This window comes from Condylostylus longicornis, unplaced genomic scaffold (genome assembly GCF_029603195.1).
Source record: "Condylostylus longicornis isolate FDR11 unplaced genomic scaffold, ASM2960319v2 ptg000077l, whole genome shotgun sequence".
NCBI lineage: Eukaryota > Metazoa > Arthropoda > Insecta > Diptera > Dolichopodidae > Condylostylus > Condylostylus longicornis.
The window spans coordinates 4,538,732-4,558,361 of record NW_026578045.1 but is presented as its reverse complement, the minus strand read 5'-3'; the positions used below and the strand labels follow the sequence as shown (position 1 = coordinate 4,558,361).

Sequence of the window (19,630 nt, the reverse complement as noted above, 5' to 3'; positions counted from 1 at the left end):
AATAAAAACTCTAGAATATTGATACAATATATCAAGAATAATTGAATTTTTTATGTAAATTAGAATTCAAAATATAAGAAAAATATAAATTTATAATACTACGAAAAATATACAAATGAGTTATTAAATTTTTTCTTTCTGTTTTTCTTGCCCTTAACTAAACAAATATGTAGCTATATAAAACAGTTGAAAAAAAAAAAAACCAAAATATAATTTATTAAAAAGCAATGGACAATGTGATTGAACAGCCCAGTTAAAAAAATTGTATTTTTTATTTCATTAAATATAATTTACTTTTATTTTTTTTTTTTTTGTTTATTTTACATTTCATTTTGTCAGCAGTTTATGAAGAATTTTATTATTTATTCACTGTGATTTTTGCTTTAACTTATGAAAATTTTTTATACTCTTTTTACTAATTGATAATATATGGTAAGTAAATATAATAAAATATATATGCTTTTATTATAATTATATAATATATTTATAGATTCCCTTAAAAAAGTTTTTTTATTTTACACCTAAAAATATATTAATGCAAAACAAAAACAATAAATCAATTACTAAAATATTCTTTTTAAATATTGTTATTGTTCGAACTCTTGGTCGAACTTTGTTTTTTTTTTTTTTTAATTTTAATTATAAGATTTCTTCAATTTTAATTAATTCAAATTAATAAACAAACAAAAAAAAAAAAAGATATTTAAAAAATTTTATAAAATTAAAAGATATTTAACATGTTTCTTTTTTTTTTTTGTTTTCATTTGATTTATGTTTTTTTTTAACATAATTTTGTTTTTTTCGTTAAATAATTAAAAAACTTTATACAATAGTTGTGTGTTTATTTACTTTTAATTAAAACTTAAAAGAAAAAAACTTTTTTTTTTTTAGAATAACAATATAATTTTTTATTTTTACAAAAAAAGCAAGCAAATGCTCCTATATTTATAGTTTATTTATTTATAAAATTGTTATTAAATAATTTAATATATTAGTAGAAAAAAAAGGACAATATATATATATATATATATATAATAATATACGTATATTTTTTTTAAGTTAAAACCTAAAAATCCATCAAAAACTAATTTAAATTTTTTTTTTTTTAAAAAAGCAAAAACCATTAACGAGCTCTACTTTTTCTAATTTCTAGCGTGGAAGAGGGAATCCTTTGGTCATTATAAAAAGCTATAATGAAAGGAAAGTTTTTTTAATTAAAAGAAATAAAATAAAATTTTTTTTTTTTTATTTAAAGGAATTAAATCATATTTTTTGTATTTAAAATCTTTGAATTACTAGAATACTATTGACTATTAATCCATGTCTATTTTTATTATTAAAATACAAGTATTTTTTAAAAGAATTTGAATAAAAAAATTTTTGATGCATTTTTATGTAAACTCTCAATCCATCTTATACAATGACAAATTAAATTTGTTTTAGACTAAAAAATTTTTTTAATACAAAACTATAAATTGAACAAAATTTTTTAAAAAATTATATTTTTAACATAAAAAAAGAATAACATTCTATTTAATTTTTTTTTTTAGATTAAATATTAAAAAAAAATTTTTTTGTAATTTTTTTCTTTCATCATTATTTTTGTTTGTAATACATAATAATTATTTATTTTTTTTTTTAATTTTATTGTTTCTTAAAAAAATGTCGCAAAAATATCAAAAAACTTATTTAAACATTATATATTTTATAAATTATTTTTTAAATATTATTAATACATTTAGAATATTCTTTGAAATTTATTGAAAAAATTTTTATGTGCATAATATTTTCTCTGAAAGTTCTGAAGAGATTCTCATTAAAAAAAAAAAAAAACAATCCATACTTTTTGTTATTTTCAAAATTTAATTTTAATAAAACTTTTAAAATTTCAAAATTAATTTTTATATGGGTGCAATTCGCTATTACTTTCAGTTAATATTGAAATTAAAAAATAATTTACTTTTTTTTTTTTGTATGTTATCATTTTACTTAAAACAAAATTTAAAACAAGGTTAAGTGGTTCAATACAACTCTTAAAATTTTTCGACTCATAACTATATAAAAAGTTAATAAATTAACATCGAATTTTATTATAATTTTTAAAAAGTACTAAATACCTAAACACTATTAAAAGATTTTTTTTTTTGTAATGTTTTGTAATCATTTAAAATTGATTATGTAAAAAATTGGTTTCCAATATAAGTAATTATAAAAATTGTTTCAATTTTAATTGTATTTCATTAAACTGGCGAATTTTTTTGTGTTGATTCACACCCTTCAAAGATTTAGTACCAATTTTTTTTTTTTAAACATTCGAAACCAACGTTCCTTTTTTACTTTATTTAATATGTATTAAATTTTGAAATGATAAATTCAGATTGTAAAAATGACTTCTTTTATAATTTTAGAAATTAAAGCTATGTCCAACAATACATACAACCTTATACAATAACAATGGAAGATACTACGAAAACAAATAATAAAATACTTTTAAAAATAAAGTAATCATCTAAGTTACATTTGTTTCATTTGCCAGATTTAACAGATTCGAATGCTCTTCTCGATTAAATTCCAAAATTCTCCGAGGTAAAAGTTAAACAAGCTGCATGAATTACCAGATAGTGAAAAATTTATAAGACACAATAAAAGAATTTTGATCCCACAATGATGAAGATTCTTGGCAATCTGTTTTGGAGATCCGATCCCTTTTGAAATTTTCAAAATTTTCTAAATTTATTTTTTGTTTATTTTTAAAATCTACTTATCTATTACAATTTAATATATCTCTTTCGACAAAAAAATATAAATAAATAATAAATGAAACTTTTCAATGATCAAAATACTACAAATACAGTAAAAAAAATGTTTCATCTAAATAATTTAACATCACATAAACAGAAAAATCAATAAAAATTATTCTAAAATTACGTAATAGTATTTTACATTAAAAAAATATTCAACAAGTATCTGCATCTCCTCTTAAATTAATAGATAGTATCATAATTTTAACAATTTATTATAATATTTTAAAATCAAAATAAAAATAAGATAAAAAAAAATAAATTTTTAATACTTTCAAAATATTATTTTGTAGTAAATTTCAATTTTACTTTACAATTTTATTCATATGAAATCAAATGCTGGCGATAAAAGACAAAAGATAAGAAAAGTTTAATTGTAATAAATACTGAACTGTTAAATAATTATTTTTGAGGAGCGAAAAAAAACGTTTGGATTTAAATTAAATATAAGAGTAAAAATTTTTTATTTCAAAGAAGCACCATAGGAAAACTCATAAAATTATTATTAAAATTATTTTGCACCAATTCAATAAAATGCATTTTACTAAACATTTTTTGTTTTTCAATAAAATTTATAGAATTTAAAAAAATTTTCTGCATGAAATTATACACATAAAAAATGTTTTCAAAGAATATTTTACAAATATAATATATATACATGTATGTATATATTTTTATAATATATAGCATAACTATTTGATAATACGGTTACTTTTTATTTAAATACACTAAAATATACCATACATCATATACTTCTGAGTTTTATAAAATCTCATATTTGTCGTCTTAATAAATGTTATTAAAATTTTTAAATAGAATTTAACTAATATTAGAATAGTACTTTTAAACATTAAATAATTATAAACTTTAAATAACAAAGCACTTTAAATATATTTTTTATAACTAATTTAAATTCTTGTGTCCTCTAATTAAATTAATGAAAAAAAAAATATATATATATATATGTAAGTTTTTCCTTTTTGCCTTCTAAATTAAAGTACAAGAGTACTTACTTTTTTTTTTGCTACATTTTCTAGTATCGTACATAATGTCACACATGATTTCTTTACAGTATTTTAGTTTATCGTTTATGTATTATATTTAATAAATAATACATGTTTTTACCTTAAGTATGTCCTATTCCACTATCCTCTAATTCCAGTTCCGTTTTCAGACGCATTTCTAATTCACGCATATCATTCGCTATACCTGCTTCATAAGTATCTTCAGGAACTTTTAATTTTGTTGGCGCTTTTTCTTTTGTTGATGACGATTCTGTTGACCAAAAACTATTATTTTGGTGTTGTTGATGTGTCTGGTGTTGTTGTGATAATCTTGATGGAGAATTTTTTGTATCAATATTTGTTTGCTTTGATGCAATAGGAGAACTATTCCATAAAGATGACGTAAACGTTTCAATCTAAGAAAATAAATTTAAAATTTTCATTTAAAAATATAAAATAATGGCTTTAAAATTTATGTTTTTTTCATTACTCACCTTGTCAAGTTTTTGGTGTGCCGGTGTTTGTGAAGTGTTGGGTAAATGTAAGTCAACCAGATCAAAATCAAAATCTTGATGTTGTTGTGAAGGCTGAATTGCATAGTTTCTCATGTGTGGTGAAATTTTAAAGTCTTTGTATTTGGGTTCTGTATCGTTAATATCAGTTAGACCAGCTTGTTTTTTAATAAATGGTAAAAGTTCATTTGTAATGCTATAATCTTTTATGAAATCATTTCCAAATATCCAATTTTCAATATTGTTATCTGAATCGACATTGTCTAAAAATCGATTTGAACACGATTGATTATCAAAAGATTTAGACATTCTTGATATTGGCCCAAATTTATTACTGACTGCATTAGATGTATCCACATCAAATGGTATATTGTACTCATCATCTAATATTGAATCAGATCGAATAAATCCAGCTGGACCAGAAGATCCAATATTACTACCCAAAGCATTTTGATTTATAATGTTTGTTGGTGTATTTTCTTGTGGATAACTAGACGAAACACCAGAGTTTTGCAATGCGCTACCAGCCCCAGACAATAAAACCCAACTGGATATAATATCTTCTTTACTCATGCCACCGGGCAAATTAAGATTTGGATTATTATTGAACGATGCTGCCGCAGCTAACATTTGTTTTGTATAATTATTGCCTAATAAATGATTAATTCATAATAATTATAATTTAGAAATCTTTTAAAATAAAAATAGACAAATTACTTACCATTCATTCTTGGTACAATTCTGTTGTTCATTGTATTAAAGTCTAAATCTTTAAATATTTCATTTATTTGATTGTTAATCATTAATGTATTGTTTCCAGCACCACCACTGTTATTATTTACAATGTTTAAGTTATTGTTTAAGTTATTAACATTACTAAATGTGCTATTGTTACCATTTGGTGAATTTAAATAATTAGAGTTCATAATGGGCGGATTTTTAAGATTCATGTTAATAGACGATAGCGAAGTGGCATTTTGTGCTTGAGGTGGTTGTTGCATTGCTCTACCTTGTTGTTCCCAAAGTGTTGACTGTCTAATGATTTCGGGAAGTTTTTGATAATCTGATTGCTGATGTTGGAAATTATTTATACTTGAACTATTAGGGAAAAAATTTTGTTGATTTGTCGGTGGTATAATTTGTTGTGGTTGTTGTTGTAAATTAGGTGGAGGTCCAGTTGGTAACTGAGTGTTTTGAGACAACTGAGTTGGTGGTGGTAACTGCGTTGGCATAACTGATCCGCCAGTAATTCCAGCAGGTGAGTTATTTCCAAACAACTCCGATGGACCGAAATTATTACCTATATTATTAAGTGGCGATGTAAAAATTTGTTGTGAAGAATTTGAATGTTTTGATCCACTATTTGATGGTGTTAACGTGGGAGCATTAAAATTGTTAGTTCCAGAGGCATTCCCACGTTGATGAATTGGTCTTGGTGATCGTAATTGAGGAATCATTCCGCCTCCACTGGCAGATCTTGATGAGTTTCCGAAATTGACATTAAAATGGCTTTGATCATATTGATGTCTTGGAGGTGGTTGATGCAGTTGTGGATGTACATTCGCAAGCATACCTGTTGGTATTGGACTAGGATTATGATGCTGATTCGGATGATGATGGTGTTGACTATGATGATGATGATGATGTTGATGAGAACCACTTTGCTGTGCTTGATGATGCATTTGATGTTGCTGATTATGATGCGGATTCGAAACCAAATCCATATAGCTATTTGGATGTAGGAGATTCTGAGAGGAATGGTGATGGGATGGAGCAATGTTTGGCAAACCAGTTTTTCCAACAATTCCTCCAAACCTAAGTGGTGAAGTTTCTTCAGAAGAGGACAGCCCAATTGATTGAGTATGATGTGAAGCTTCTAAATAATCCAATATTCCAAGCTCTTTTGAATTTATTATTGGTGTTTTAGTACTATTCTTTCGATTTTTTGCACGATATTTTTCTAATTCTTCTTCTGAATGTGCAAATGTACAACTGGTTCCACGCGGACATATGCGTCGTAATGTCAAGTCACGACAAAGACTAATTTTGTATTTGGCATTCGGATTTGCTTGAGAGGACTCCTGTAATTTACGATTTCCGTGATGCTGAACAAATTCGACCAAACCTATAACAACTTCCTTAACTGCATCTAACGCTTTGGAAACCTCTTGCCATGTAGGAATACTATTTTCCATATTTGGGTCAATACTAGCTAAGTGTTTTAAGTGTACACGCAAACCAGATAAATTAGCGGGATCCCCAGTTCTCTGTAAGGCAATAACTAGTTCTTGTACAGACTGAGCAAACGATTGTGGTGTCTGCAATTTGTCCATAATACTTTGCATATGAGATTTATGTATAGTATCCCCGTATAAAAGAGCAGACCACTGATCTGGGGCAATACGTAAACCAGCTTCTGTTGCGATTTGCACGATTTGAGCGTCATGTTCTCTTCTTAACGCTTCATAAGTTCGAAATTCTTCTTTTAATTGCATTAGTGAAGAGTCACCTTCCCTTTTAGATACCTTAAAACAACTTGCTCGATAAAGAAGTTGCACAACATGTCCAATACTTGTTTTTGATGCTTGCGAGAAAACTGGTTCTAGTCTTTGAACTACAAACATTACTAAGACTTTTCTTGATAAAGCTGAACCATCTTCGAGAGCCAAAAGAACTAATTTAAGTACTTCCTCTTGCATAGCTGGTCCAAGAAATTGGCAACCTCTCGCTCTAACCGCTGCCCACAAATTTGAACTTAACTGCTGTGGATTTTGATGTTGAAGTATTAGTTCAGTTACAACACGTTCTCCTAAAGAACGTGCAGCTCGTAAAGCTCTTGACCTTCCTTCTTCTTCCACTAATTGGCAGTTAACCAAAGTAACTAACTTTCTTTGCATTGGACGCGATAATAAACTCCCAGCATTACCGTTAGAAAATGGCTTCAAATACAGAGCTAAATCTTCAATACATTTTTTCCCGTGATTATAGCACTGTATTTCTTCTGTCGATAAATTTTGAATTAAACTAGGGGTAGCATTAGTTGAATCGAGAGATATCGCTCCTAAAACTCCAGAAGCGGCTTCGGAAGGTCCCGAAGTGAGCGAAGATTGTAAATTGCTATTAATATTATTATTACCATTATTATTGGATAATGTTGTATTTGTTGAAGTTGAACTGGTACTGACTAGTTGTAATAGGGCATAATTAATTGGTAAATTTTCTAAATCAGTTGTTATTGGTGTCTGAAATGAAAAATTAGATTTAAAAAACAAAAAGAAAAATAAAATCAACGAAATTAGAAGATCTCCTTAAGCGCATGGAACAATTCTTTCATTTACTTTTTAATTTTAGTAGGTAGGTACCTATTCTTAACAGAAGCATAATTTTTTTGCGAACAAACATTGCTAAGACAATATAAAAAATATATTATATAAAATATAACTTTAACGTACCTGATCAAATGGACATTGCTTATTATGTAAAGTTGCTAAGCATGTACGACAAATTGTATGGCCGCAACCTAAACTAATTGGAGGACGTTGAATTGCTGCAAATTCATGGCAGCAAACGGGACAGGATAAAAATTCTGTCCATTGGGGCGCCTGTATCGGCATTCTGAAATAAATTTAACATAAAAAAAAATATTTTAAATACCTACACTTCTCAAATGTTTAAAAATTATTTAAGTTTTTGCTTTTACTTAATGAAAATTACTGATATTAAACTTTATTATAATTTTTATATTGCAGATCTTTAAACTATGATACATTAAATATTTATGCAGCTCTCTAATTTCACAACAAATCAAATTTTATGGGTTTTTATACTTTTTATAATAGGATGTATGTATTTTGAAAATTTTTATGAAAAAAATTATTTATCATTTTCATAGAATAATAAAAACCCTATCCGAGAATAAAAGTTGGTGGGTTTGTAATCAACTTACATCTACAAAATTTAATTTTGCTTCATGTTTATTAATTTGTTCGTAATATTTTTAAGGAAATTTTTTTTTGCTTTAAAAAAGTTTTTTTTGTAAGTATTGCATTAGGTATAAAGCTTAAATAGGTGAGATTCCGGTCTCATTTTTTTTTTTTTGAAAAACTTAACACTAAGCCGTATATATTTCTTTTTAAATGCGCAACAATATCTATTCAACAAAGATATTATTTTTTCAAGTATCAGCTATGTTTAGAAGGATATTTAATATATATATTTTTTTTGTTTTTTTTTTTTTAAGTTCTTTTGCCCTTAGACAATCAATTTTAGGAATTCGCTTCGAGTTCATTGCACTAAATAAGTCAAAGTAAAGTTAAATTGTAAAAATATTTCAATTCGCTTTTTACTAAAATACAAACACGATTACTAATTAAATATTTATTTTGAACAAATTACTTCATTTTCATATTAAATACTAATTACCTATTGAAGCAGTTTTAATAGGCGTATTACTACCAAAAACGTCATCAAATAGGTTTTTGTTTGATCAAACCAGAAAAACTCTTTTTAATATTAAAAAAAAAACTATTTAAAAAGCTATATAAAAAATTTACATATTTTAAATTTAAATCAAAATTTCCAAAAATATATATAAAATATGACTTAGCGTTAATGAAAAAAGTTTAATGAAAAATTTTGTCATAATTTTTTATAAGAAAAATGCCAACTAGACATATTCTTTTTCACTCACACGAATTATTATACCATAAAAAACTTTGTCATTGAATACATAGAAGAACAGGACAGAAAATTTTAGAAATTATAATTTTATTTCAGCAGCTGTGATGAAATCTTTTTTTTTTTTTTACATAGCTATGAATTTTCAATTTTATTTTTTCCCAACTTAAATCACAATATAATAAAAACACTAAATTTTTAATACTTGTTCAGTAGATTTACCTTGTTTTATTAAGGAAATATTCATCACATTTTAAAACTTCAAAAAACAGCAATCATTTCTTGTAATTTTCACTTTTGACTTTGATTTGATTTTTCTTAATTTTGACTTAAAAGTTTTGATGACGTTCAGTGCTGCCTGCCCCTCCTAGAAAAATGGAATATAAGATTACATACATACTTTAAAAATTTGACACTTTAAAGTAGATGATAAAGTTGAAATAGTTTGCTTGCAAACATTTAGTAAAACAAACTAGATTCAAAACAAGTTTTGTTATTTTTATTTTAAAAACTTTACATATACGAGGGTCACTATTTATATTTCGGGTCTAGCAATAAAAAACAAACATTTATCATTGGAAATGGTTTTATTGTTTTTCAAAATATTCCTCATGAAGATCAATACACTTTTGCATGCGCTGAAACCAATTTTCGTAGCACTTTTTCCACTCCGATTGAGACACCTCCAAAACATGGTTTTTGAACGCATCGACTGCTTCTTCAGGTGTTGAAAATCGTTGTCCACGCATTTTTTTTTTGATGTGAGGGAATAAGAAGAAGTCATTGGGTGCTAAATCATGACTGAACGGCGGATGACCCATCAATTCGACATTTTGAGTGCTCAAATAGTCCATTGTTTCAGCTGATTTGTGAGAGCTTGCATTGTCATGATGAAGAATGATTCGCCGGCGCTTGTTTGTTTTCCTTATTTCTTCGAAAACTTTCGGCAAACAGATGGTGGTGCACCATTCAGAATAGACCGTCCTACGTTCCACTAAAGGTACTGTGGCCACATGACCGGTTATACCAAAAAAAACGCGATCATTTGCTTCGATGTGCTTCTTCCACGAACAACTTTTGTTGGATTTGGCTCGTCTTGGAACACCCATACGGTCGATTGCTGTTTCGTTTCGGGCTCATATGCATAGATCCATGATTCATCACCTGTGATTATCTTATAAACGTCTTTTGACGCACCGCGATTGAATTTTTTCAACATTTCTTTGCTCCAATCGACACGAGCCTTCTTTTGTGCAATCGTCAAATTTTTTGGGATCCATCGACAACACACCTTTTTCACGGCAAGATGTTCATGCAATATCTTATGTACGCTGGTGGAACTAATGCCCAAGGATGCCTCAATCTCACAGTATGTCACATGCCGGTCCATCATTATCATTTCGCGCACAGCATCGATGGTTTCCGGCAAAACGACCGAAATTGGCCGACCTTCACGAAATTCATCCTGGAGCGAACGGCGTCCGAAACCAAACTCTTGGTACCAGCGATTTACAGTGGTTTTTGATGGTGCTTCATCACCAAAAGTCGAAACAAGTTGATCGAGACACTCTTGTCTCGATAATCCGCGCCGAAAATCGTAAAAAATCATCGCACGAAAATTTTCACGGGACAATTCCATTTTTTGACCGAGATGAATTTTTCAAGTCACTTTAAACAAAACAATTCGCGCTCGAATGACAAAACGTTCTGAGTGAAGTTGTCCTAAAAAATGTCAAACTTTCCAATGGAAGTGTCAGATTGAACCTGGCAGCACTAGTATTGCCAGGACCCGAAATATAAATAGTGACCCTCGTATTGGAAGTAGGAAAATATATTGATTTTGTACTGTTATTTTGGCAGACATTGAGTTAAATTAATACAAAAAAATGTTAAAACATTTTCATTTTAGGGCTTTGTCAATAATAAGAGAAATCAAAATAAAATTTCAAAAATAAAATTTCAAAAATAAAATTATATAGCAATTTCCAAACTAGGTTGCGTTGTTAATTGAAAAAAAATCAAAGAAAACAGTTGTTCGTGTCCAGATTTATTATCATTTTTATATGGTTTTTGTATGGTTATGGCAGATTTATTATCATGTATGGTTTCTTTGGTAAGCATTTTGTGTAAAAATTTTGCGTTAACATAAAATGACACGTCTTGGAGTAGATACATTTGATTAATCTTTAGGCACTTAAACTTTTGCTAAAAATATTACAATGGTTTTTTATTGTATTTTGCTAAAAATGTTACAACGATGAATTAGTTGTCTTCTTGCCCGTGCCTCACAAAAGTGGAGACTGTGATCAGACGTCTCGTTTTTATAATGCTAAAATCTATACAAACTGCAAACAATTTGTCGTAATTTGTATAACTAACAATCCAATCTGCACTGTTCACTAAAGAGAGCGACAATAAATTCGCCTTTCTCTTAGTAGACTTTAAAAGTTCCCTGGCAGACTTTAAAAGCTCTGCTGCTTCTCATTTTTATCCATATTCAATATATACTATGAAAACCGCCGCACGGTAGACGTATATTATAAAAATATTTTATGTATCCAAATATATTTTTAATACATTTGGACTTCAGATTTGGTGTACTGCACCAGCAATGCGGTAGCTTCAACTATCGTATATTGGTTTCATTTGGGTTTACCGAATAGTAAGCCTCATGTTCAGTAAATTTACCTAGTATGTATTTCTATTTTGCTCAATGTTAATTTATTCAACTTTTGATTTTAAATTGCCATTTGAGTATCCATTTTTTAACTGAATTTTTTAAAACTGAATGGATTCCTGTGTTTTTTACATTTTTTCTGAAATCGTTTTTGTTGTCTATATTATTTGTAATGAGTTGCAGTTACACGTATCGGCTTTTTCATTACTTTTTTTTAGCTAACTGTCTGGTGTTGTTTACATTTCAGACAGAAATTGTTTGAGGGCGCTCAGATTTTATGTCAAAATTTTATAATTTTTACTGAAAAATGACACATTAAAAAATGTGATGAGAATGTGTAAAAAATAAGTTATACAACCTTTCTTGCGAGTAACTTGCGAGTATGTAAACACTTGACTAAGTAGATTCAATCCCAAATTTTTCAATATACAATTTCCTCGAAAATTTAATTCGAGTCTTGAATTGGTCTAATGAGGCCATTTGTCATTCAAATTTCCCAAAAAAAATTTTTTCTTAGGAGACGTCAGAATTCGTTAATAAATTTTTGTGGTTTTTTTAATTAGATAAAATTGCAAAATCTTTTTAATTTATTTTTCAAGTAAAGAAAATTTAGTATTTTCTATTTTATTTCTGAGTAAGTGCTAAATAAAATGTAAATTAATTTTTTATAACTCCTTTGTTAGTGATTTAAGTGCCTTTTTTTAACACGCTTTTTTTTTTATAAATTTGCTTAATAATGGAAAGAAGTTTTAATTTCCTGTACTTTTATTTATAAAGATAAGTTTCTTGCTTTTATATTATTGCATAGTTAAATGTTAAAAACTTCCTGTTATTACAAATTTAAGGAAAAAAAGCGAAAATTTAACGATCTGCGCCGCCATAACTTTTTCTTCCATTTAGCAACACATACGTCTGCATATCTATATATACATATTATATTAATGAATACATACATATACATATTATGTAGGTATACAATCTGTGGAAAACAGATGGATGTATATTACAAATTTGAAATGCACTTAAATTTTTTTTCTGATATTCTTGCTATTGGACAAGAATTTCGTTATTTAGTCCAAATTATTAAAAATTTTTGAAACTTAGAATGAAAGTTTTTGGAAACATAAGCTTTACTGAATCATAATATATCTTGTTATAGACAACCTAAAAAAGAAGAAAGCACAATGACGTGGGAGCCTCAAGCAGAAGGATTACAACAAATTATAACAATACTAAAGGAGTCTCAATCTCCTGTTACTGCTACGCAGCTTGCGGTTCAAATGGTAAGTATATTCTGTATTTTCTGTATTTTACTTTTTCCTAAGACTAAGTCAATTATTAAGAAAGTTATATTTAATGCAAAAAGTTTTTTGTGTGGCTCAGTTACCCCAATTAAAAAGCAACTAAACCTTTAAGGTATTTTTTTGAATTTCGCATGTAGGTACTATATTTTCTTTATTTTATAACGTTATTTGGAAGGATCAAGTTAAATCGTTTAAATTTATACATTTATTCAGACAAAAAAAAAAATTAAATTTTTTAATTTTAAATGCATTTTCACCTACTTCGTTGTTTCCCGGCAGATTATCTCTGTTTAGATATTCGATTTCGAATACATGAGCAAAATTTTTTTTTGTTATACAATATACAAAACATCGAGATCAATATAAATTTTTAATTGAATACTTTGTTTTCAGAAACTGGAGGAGTTGAACCAGTATCCTGATTTTAACAATTATTTGATATATGTTCTGACAAAACTAACATCAGAAGATGAACCTACTCGTTCTCTAAGTGGATTGATTCTAAAAAACAATATCCGAATTCATGGTAATAATTTACAGCCTGAAATATTAGAATATATTAAACAAGAATGTTTAATGGCTGTTGGTGACCCGTCACCTTTAATACGGGCAACAGTAGGAATTTTAATTACAACCATTGCTGGAAATGGAGGTATTGTACATTGGCCGCAATTGTTGCCTTCACTATGTGAAATGTTAGATTCACAAGATTATAACGTTTGTGAGGGAGCCTTTGGGGCTTTGCAAAAAATATGCGAGGATTCAGCAGACACGTTGGACAGTCCAGCTTTAAATAGACCTTTAAATATTATGATACCGAAATTTTTACAATTTTTCCGTCATACAAGCCCAAAAATACGGTCCCATGCGATTGCCTGCATAAATCAATTCATAATAAATAGATCACAGGCATTGATGTTACACATTGACACATTTATTGAAAATTTATTTCATTTATCGCAAGATGAGGATCATGAAGTGAGAAAAAATGTTTGCCGTGGCTTGGTGATGCTTCTTGAAGTTAGATTGGATAGACTTTTACCACACATGAATCAAATTATAGAATACATGTTATTAAGAACACAAGATCCGGATGAAAGTGTAGCGTTAGAGGCATCAGAGTTTTGGTTATCTTTAGCTGAGCAAAATATTTGTAAAGAAGTTTTGGCGCCACATTTACACAGATTAGCTCCAATTCTTGTTAGAGGAATGAGATATTCGGAGATAGATATTATTTTATTGAAGGTGATATATTATGTCTGCAATAAATTTTTATAACATAATGTGTTTAACATTTTGTTTTAAACTATATTTTAAAGTAAGTAAAAAAATTAGGTAATTAATAATTATTCTTTTAATAGGCAAATGTTGAAGAAGATGATATGATACCAGATCGTGAAGAAGATATTCGTCCACGCTTTCACAAATCACGTGCTCATACGATAAAATCTGGCGATGAAGACGATGAAGAAGATGAAGACGATGATGGTTTAGATGATGACAGCTCTTTGTCAGAATGGAACTTAAGAAAATGTAGTGCCGCCGCTTTAGATGTTTTAGCAAATGTATTCCACGAAGAGTGTTTGCCCATAGTTTTACCCATTCTTAAAGAAACTTTATTTCATCAAGATTGGGTAGTTAAAGAAAGTGGTATTTTAGCATTGGGAGCTATAGCTGAAGGTTGTATGTCGGGGATGATACAACACTTACCAGAACTTATTCCATTTTTAATATCATGTTTGTCAGACAAAAAAGCTTTAGTTCGTTCCATAACTTGTTGGACATTGTCAAGATATGCAAATTGGGTTGTTAATCAACCACATGATCAATATTTAAAACCTTTAATGGAAGAATTATTAAAACGAATATTAGATTCGAATAAACGTGTACAGGAAGCCGCCTGTTCAGCATTTGCTACATTAGAAGAAGAGGCTTGCACAGAACTAGTACCATATTTAGAATATATTTTGAAAACATTAGTTTATGCTTTTTCAAAATATCAACACAAAAATTTGTTAATATTATATGATGCCGTTGGTACTTTAGCAGATTCTGTGGGCCATCATCTTAATACACCTGCTTATATTAATATATTAATGCCTCCTCTTATTGAAAAATGGAATTTATTAAAAGATGACGATAAAGATTTATTTCCATTATTAGAATGCCTATCCAGCATAGCCACTGCTCTACAGTCGGGTTTCTTACCATATTGTGAACCAGTTTACAGACGTTGCATTTCATTGATCGAACAAACAATTAATCAAGACATGGTTTGTAAAATTAAATTTGAATTTATAACTATTTAATTGGCTATAAATGAAATTCATTTAGAGAAATAAATATATTCACTATTATTTTAGGCTCATAAATCTAATCCTGGCGTAGATCAACCTGACAAGGAAAGAATGATTGTTGCACTTGATTTATTATCTGGATTAGCAGAAGGATTAGATGGTCATATAGAATCATTAGTAGCAAATAGCAATATCATGCAATTATTGTTTCAATGCATGCAGGATATTTTACCTGAAGTATATATTAGAAAATTAAAAAATTAAATATATTAATAATATTTATTTTTTGTTAGGTCCGTCAATCATCTTTTGCTTTACTAGGCGATTTGACAAAAGCATGTTTTCAACATGTCGCACCATTCATGTCAGATTTCTTTCCTATTTTGGGACAAAATTTAAATCCTGATTATATTTCGGTATGCAATAATGCTACTTGGGCTATAGGAGAAATTTGCATGAAGTTAGGTAAATAAAAATTTTTTATAACTTTTTTTTTTTTAGGTTTAATTCAAGTAAATTTCTAAAATTCACTTTGTGATTTATATAATTTTAATTTAAGGAGAGGAAACAAAACCATATATTCCTCTGGTTTTAAAAGAACTTATTGTTATCATTAATAGACCTAATACACCAAAAACACTCTTGGAAAATACGGGTGAGTCTTAATAATAAAAATATTTCTTTTTTAGTAAACAAATTGTAATCGAGATTTAATTAACAAGAAATTTAATGTTTATAAAACCTACGTAAACTTCGCTTAAAGTTTTTTGTTTAATTTTTGAGATTTTTTTAGAAATTAAAAAAAAATATATTGTAAGTAAGTATAAAATAAATTGATTAAAAAAATATAATAATAAACCGGTACATATGACATTTTTAAAATGATTTAAATACCCAATAAGAGGTTTTTAGTTCATCTGTTTGTTTAAAAAGCTTTCAATAAAGTTTTTTATATTTTGAAAAAAACCTATGTATGTATTTCGATAATTAGATTTAAATAATTGTGTTAGCTAAAAATTATGTTCTGTTAAAGATCGGATTATATTTTCTAATGTCTTTAAGTCAATGAAAATTATTTATATCAATACAATATTATAAATAATATGCATATAAATATACATTCATTAAATTCTTGTGTAAGTTATAAAGTTATTTACGTTCAATTTAAAAAAAAATGTTTGTTTTATTTTTATGTAATTTTTATGTAAATATCCATTACTTTTTTTTCTTTTTTCTTTTGTTTTTTTTTTATTATTTTGTTGTTTTTTTAGCTATAACAATCGGTCGTCTAGGTTATGTGTGCCCCGTTGAAGTGGCCCCCTTTTTACAAGAATTTGTACGGCAGTGGTGTGTAACAAAATTTCTTTTATTTGAAATATTTATTATAGTTGATTTTTTTTTAATAATATATATATTATTTTTTTATTATATTTCCAATTTTGATATATGTATATAATTGCTATTTTTTTTTCTTTATATTTGATTAAGACTTCTTAAACGATTTTAAATTAAAATTAAGCCGGAAAAGTGTTTTTTTTCGTTATTTTAATTACTTATAATTTAATATTATCATTTTTGTTTTTTAATCATAAACTTAAATGCTGAATTTCAGCATTGCTTGTCAATAATTTAATTAAAAAAAAAAACCTATTTCTAAATAATTGAATTAAAATGCTATACGGTTTTTATCGTTCATAATACTTTATTTTGTATTAAACCAACCAAAAAAGTTGGGTGTCTCTTTTTTTTTTTTATTGCAAATTTTGCTGCCATTTCCGTATTTTGAACATATATAAAAACAAATTTTTTATATTGATCTTATTTTCCAAAAATTGCCAGTAAATATTTATAGGATCAAGCAATCCTATATCTACATTACAAGTGCTATACATAGAAAAAAAATATAAAATTCGCAAAAATTTTTCTCAAATTGTTAAACTAATGCATTCAATGATTTGTGTTTATTAAAATTAATAAAGTTTAAAGTTATTTGTGTTAATAACATTTGGGAGAGATTAATATGTATGAAACTAAACTTCTTCTGTTTCATTGTTGTATAAAAAATATCTGCTACTACATTAAAAATTGTGGAATCAATTATTAGATTTTAAATAGCGTATTCAAGCCACTGACCATGCCATAATTATTATTTAATTGTGTTTTCCTGCTTTCAAAAGCAATAGTTTGAAATTGATGTCATTTTGTTTCTTTTACCTTTTGAATTAGCTAATTGTTTTATAACAAATAAATTTTTGTTGTTAAATCATGTATGTTAAAATACTAAAATGGCAATTATTTATGGCGTATGTACGTACATAATAATAAAGAAAAACGATATATACATATATTAATATATTAATAAATTGTATTTAAAAACAATTGTTTTTACTATAACTTTTCATTTTAATGGTAATATTTGTTAAAAATAATATTGCATATTATATATACAAACAATTTTATTGATATTTTTTTGTTTTAATGTTAGGTGCACATCTCTTCGTCATATAAGGGATAATGATGAAAAGGATTCAGCGTTTAGAGGAATGTGTCATATGATTACAGTAAATCCAGCTGGAGTTGTTCCTGATTTTATATTCTTTTGCGATGCAATAGCTTCTTGGGCAAATCCACCCAGCGATTTACATCAAATGATACAAAAGGTTTGTCTATATTTTATCAAAACGAAAATAATTGAAATTTTAATACATATTATGTAAGAATTTTCATTCATTAAAATTTTTAAGAAGTATTTTAAATGTGACTAACAGATGATTGAATATTGACATAATTTTCAAAATTAGATATGTTATCTAAATTCAATTTTAGTTTCTTAAAATTTAAATATTTTCATTCCAAAACTTCTTGATTTTCATATTATATTTTGTTTTTTTAGATACTGACTGGATTTAAAACACAAGTCGGTGATGAAAATTGGAGAAGATTTGTTGACCAGTTCCCACCAAATTTATCGGAGCGTTTAGTAGCAATGTATAATATTTAAACGAGATTTATCTAAAAATTAAATAAATAAGGAACTCAGACTAAAAACTTTTATTGATTAAAATAAAAAAATATTAGTTGTTTGCAAATGAATTTGGAAAAATATATATATAATATATGTAAATATATATCAACTAATTGTATTTATATATAGTATGTATATAGGAAATAAAAAATATATATGGAGATATATATATAAATAAAAAAATATAAAGTAATATGCCAACTGATATACTACTATTATATATAATGGTATAATGTATTTTGCATTATGTATTATAAATTTGAAGTCAAAAATTTATATGAATATACTATTGAAATAATAATTATATTATTTAAGTACAGTCATTCCTCATATACCTTTCAATTTTTTTCAATATTATGTAATGCTTTATGTAGGTACATTATAAAATTTATTTAAAAATAAAAGCAGATCACAAAAAAATTAAATTCATTAATGAAAGGCGACTCATAAAATTTAGATATATAACATATTAATAATATTATAAACTTTTTATTTCATTTATTTTATAATAATATATGAAACTAGTAGTATATTTATTTGAGACGTTGAAATATTGTTTAATTGTAAAATTTAATTGCATTAAAAGTTTTTATTTTTGTTTTATTTTTTGTTGTAGATTTTTAATCATTTTTTCATCATCATAATCAAATAATTTATTTTAAATTTCTGAGTTTAAATAAATCTTTTTCCAAATGAATAAAAAAAAATACGTATATATAACAAAGTTTCTATGAAATTAATCATTTTGTCTCATTTATCTTAGTAAACTATAAAAATAAAATTAAAAAATTATTGTGATATATAAATGATATTTTATAAATATATTCAAATTGTGTAATTAATAATATGTATATATATTTTTTAATATATGAATAAAAATTATAACTTTAAAATAATTACTATAAAATGATAAGTTGTATAAATTAAAAGAGCTATAAAAATAAAATGATTAAATGAAAGGAAATTTCGAAACAAAAGCAAATATTTTCAGTGGTTTCTCAAAATACAAATCAAATATGATTGAATGTATATATGTGTTTATATATAAATAAATATGTAGCATAATACCTTTAAAATATATACCTGTAAATAATTAATTGCATAAAAAAAGTACATAAATAATTTGATTAATAAAATATTAATATATAAATGTTAATAAAAAACTTGATCAAAAAAAAAAAATAAACACCATGAAATTTTTTTTTTTATTAATTGAGTCGCCGATTTTTATTTAAATTTAAAATACATACATATATGTATTAATATGCTAATATATTTTTATGATTTTCTTTAAAAACAAATTCAAGATAAAATATGTAATTAAAATTAAAAA

General features: G+C 26.2%; 2 protein-coding genes across 5 annotated transcripts; one reads left to right on the top strand and one right to left on the bottom strand.

The window, feature by feature from the left end:
• Nucleotides 1–845: 845 nt before the first annotated feature.
• LOC129612865 (uncharacterized) lies at nucleotides 846–9,321 on the bottom strand. Of its 4 annotated transcripts, none has more exons than XM_055526661.1 (6): nucleotides 9,217–9,321; nucleotides 7,770–7,932; nucleotides 5,039–7,559; nucleotides 4,300–4,967; nucleotides 3,927–4,221; nucleotides 846–1,188 (listed from the first exon to the last, which is right to left on the bottom strand). In XM_055526661.1, the coding sequence occupies exons 2-5, from the start codon at nucleotides 7,929–7,931 to the stop codon at nucleotides 3,928–3,930; spliced, it is 3,645 nt and encodes a 1,214-aa protein (XP_055382636.1). In that variant the 5' UTR covers nucleotide 7,932; nucleotides 9,217–9,321; the 3' UTR covers nucleotides 846–1,188; nucleotide 3,927. The 4 variants fall into 4 exon arrangements, with proteins under 4 accessions (XP_055382636.1, XP_055382634.1, XP_055382632.1 ...); XM_055526659.1 differs by lacking the exon at nucleotides 846–1,188 and adding an exon at nucleotides 1,655–2,705; XM_055526657.1 differs by lacking the exon at nucleotides 846–1,188 and having other exon boundaries at nucleotides 3,571–4,221.
• A 2,848-nt stretch (nucleotides 9,322–12,169) lies between these two features.
• On the top strand, nucleotides 12,170–18,982 carry LOC129612807 (transportin-1). The gene is made up of 10 exons (XM_055526584.1): nucleotides 12,170–12,305; nucleotides 12,831–12,954; nucleotides 13,369–14,220; nucleotides 14,337–15,248; nucleotides 15,339–15,509; nucleotides 15,566–15,737; nucleotides 15,832–15,927; nucleotides 16,544–16,619; nucleotides 17,758–17,932; nucleotides 18,166–18,982. Exons 2-10 carry the CDS (start codon nucleotides 12,856–12,858, stop codon nucleotides 18,271–18,273), a joined length of 2,661 nt encoding a protein of 886 aa, XP_055382559.1. The 5' UTR covers nucleotides 12,170–12,305; nucleotides 12,831–12,855; the 3' UTR covers nucleotides 18,274–18,982.
• Nucleotides 18,983–19,630: the final 648 nt, after the last annotated feature.

Bases quoted from the DNA above. Each gene is read 5' to 3' on its own strand.
- LOC129612865 (XM_055526661.1), bottom strand. From the start codon at position 7,931: ATGCCGATACAGGCGCCCCAATGGACAGAATTTTTATCCTGTCCCGTT. The intron at 7,560-7,769 runs GTACGTTAAAGT...TTTTCATTTCAG, and splicing joins AGCAATGTCCATTTGATCAG to ACACCAATAACAACTGATTT. The intron at 4,968-5,038 runs GTAAGTAATTTG...ATCATTTATTAG, and splicing joins AATTGTACCAAGAATGAATG to GCAATAATTATACAAAACAA.
- LOC129612807 (XM_055526584.1), top strand. From the start codon at position 12,856: ATGACGTGGGAGCCTCAAGCAGAAGGATTACAACAAATTATAACAATA. The intron at 12,955-13,368 runs GTAAGTATATTC...CTTTGTTTTCAG, and splicing joins CGCAGCTTGCGGTTCAAATG to AAACTGGAGGAGTTGAACCA. The intron at 15,249-15,338 runs GTTTGTAAAATT...CTATTATTTTAG, and splicing joins AAACAATTAATCAAGACATG to GCTCATAAATCTAATCCTGG.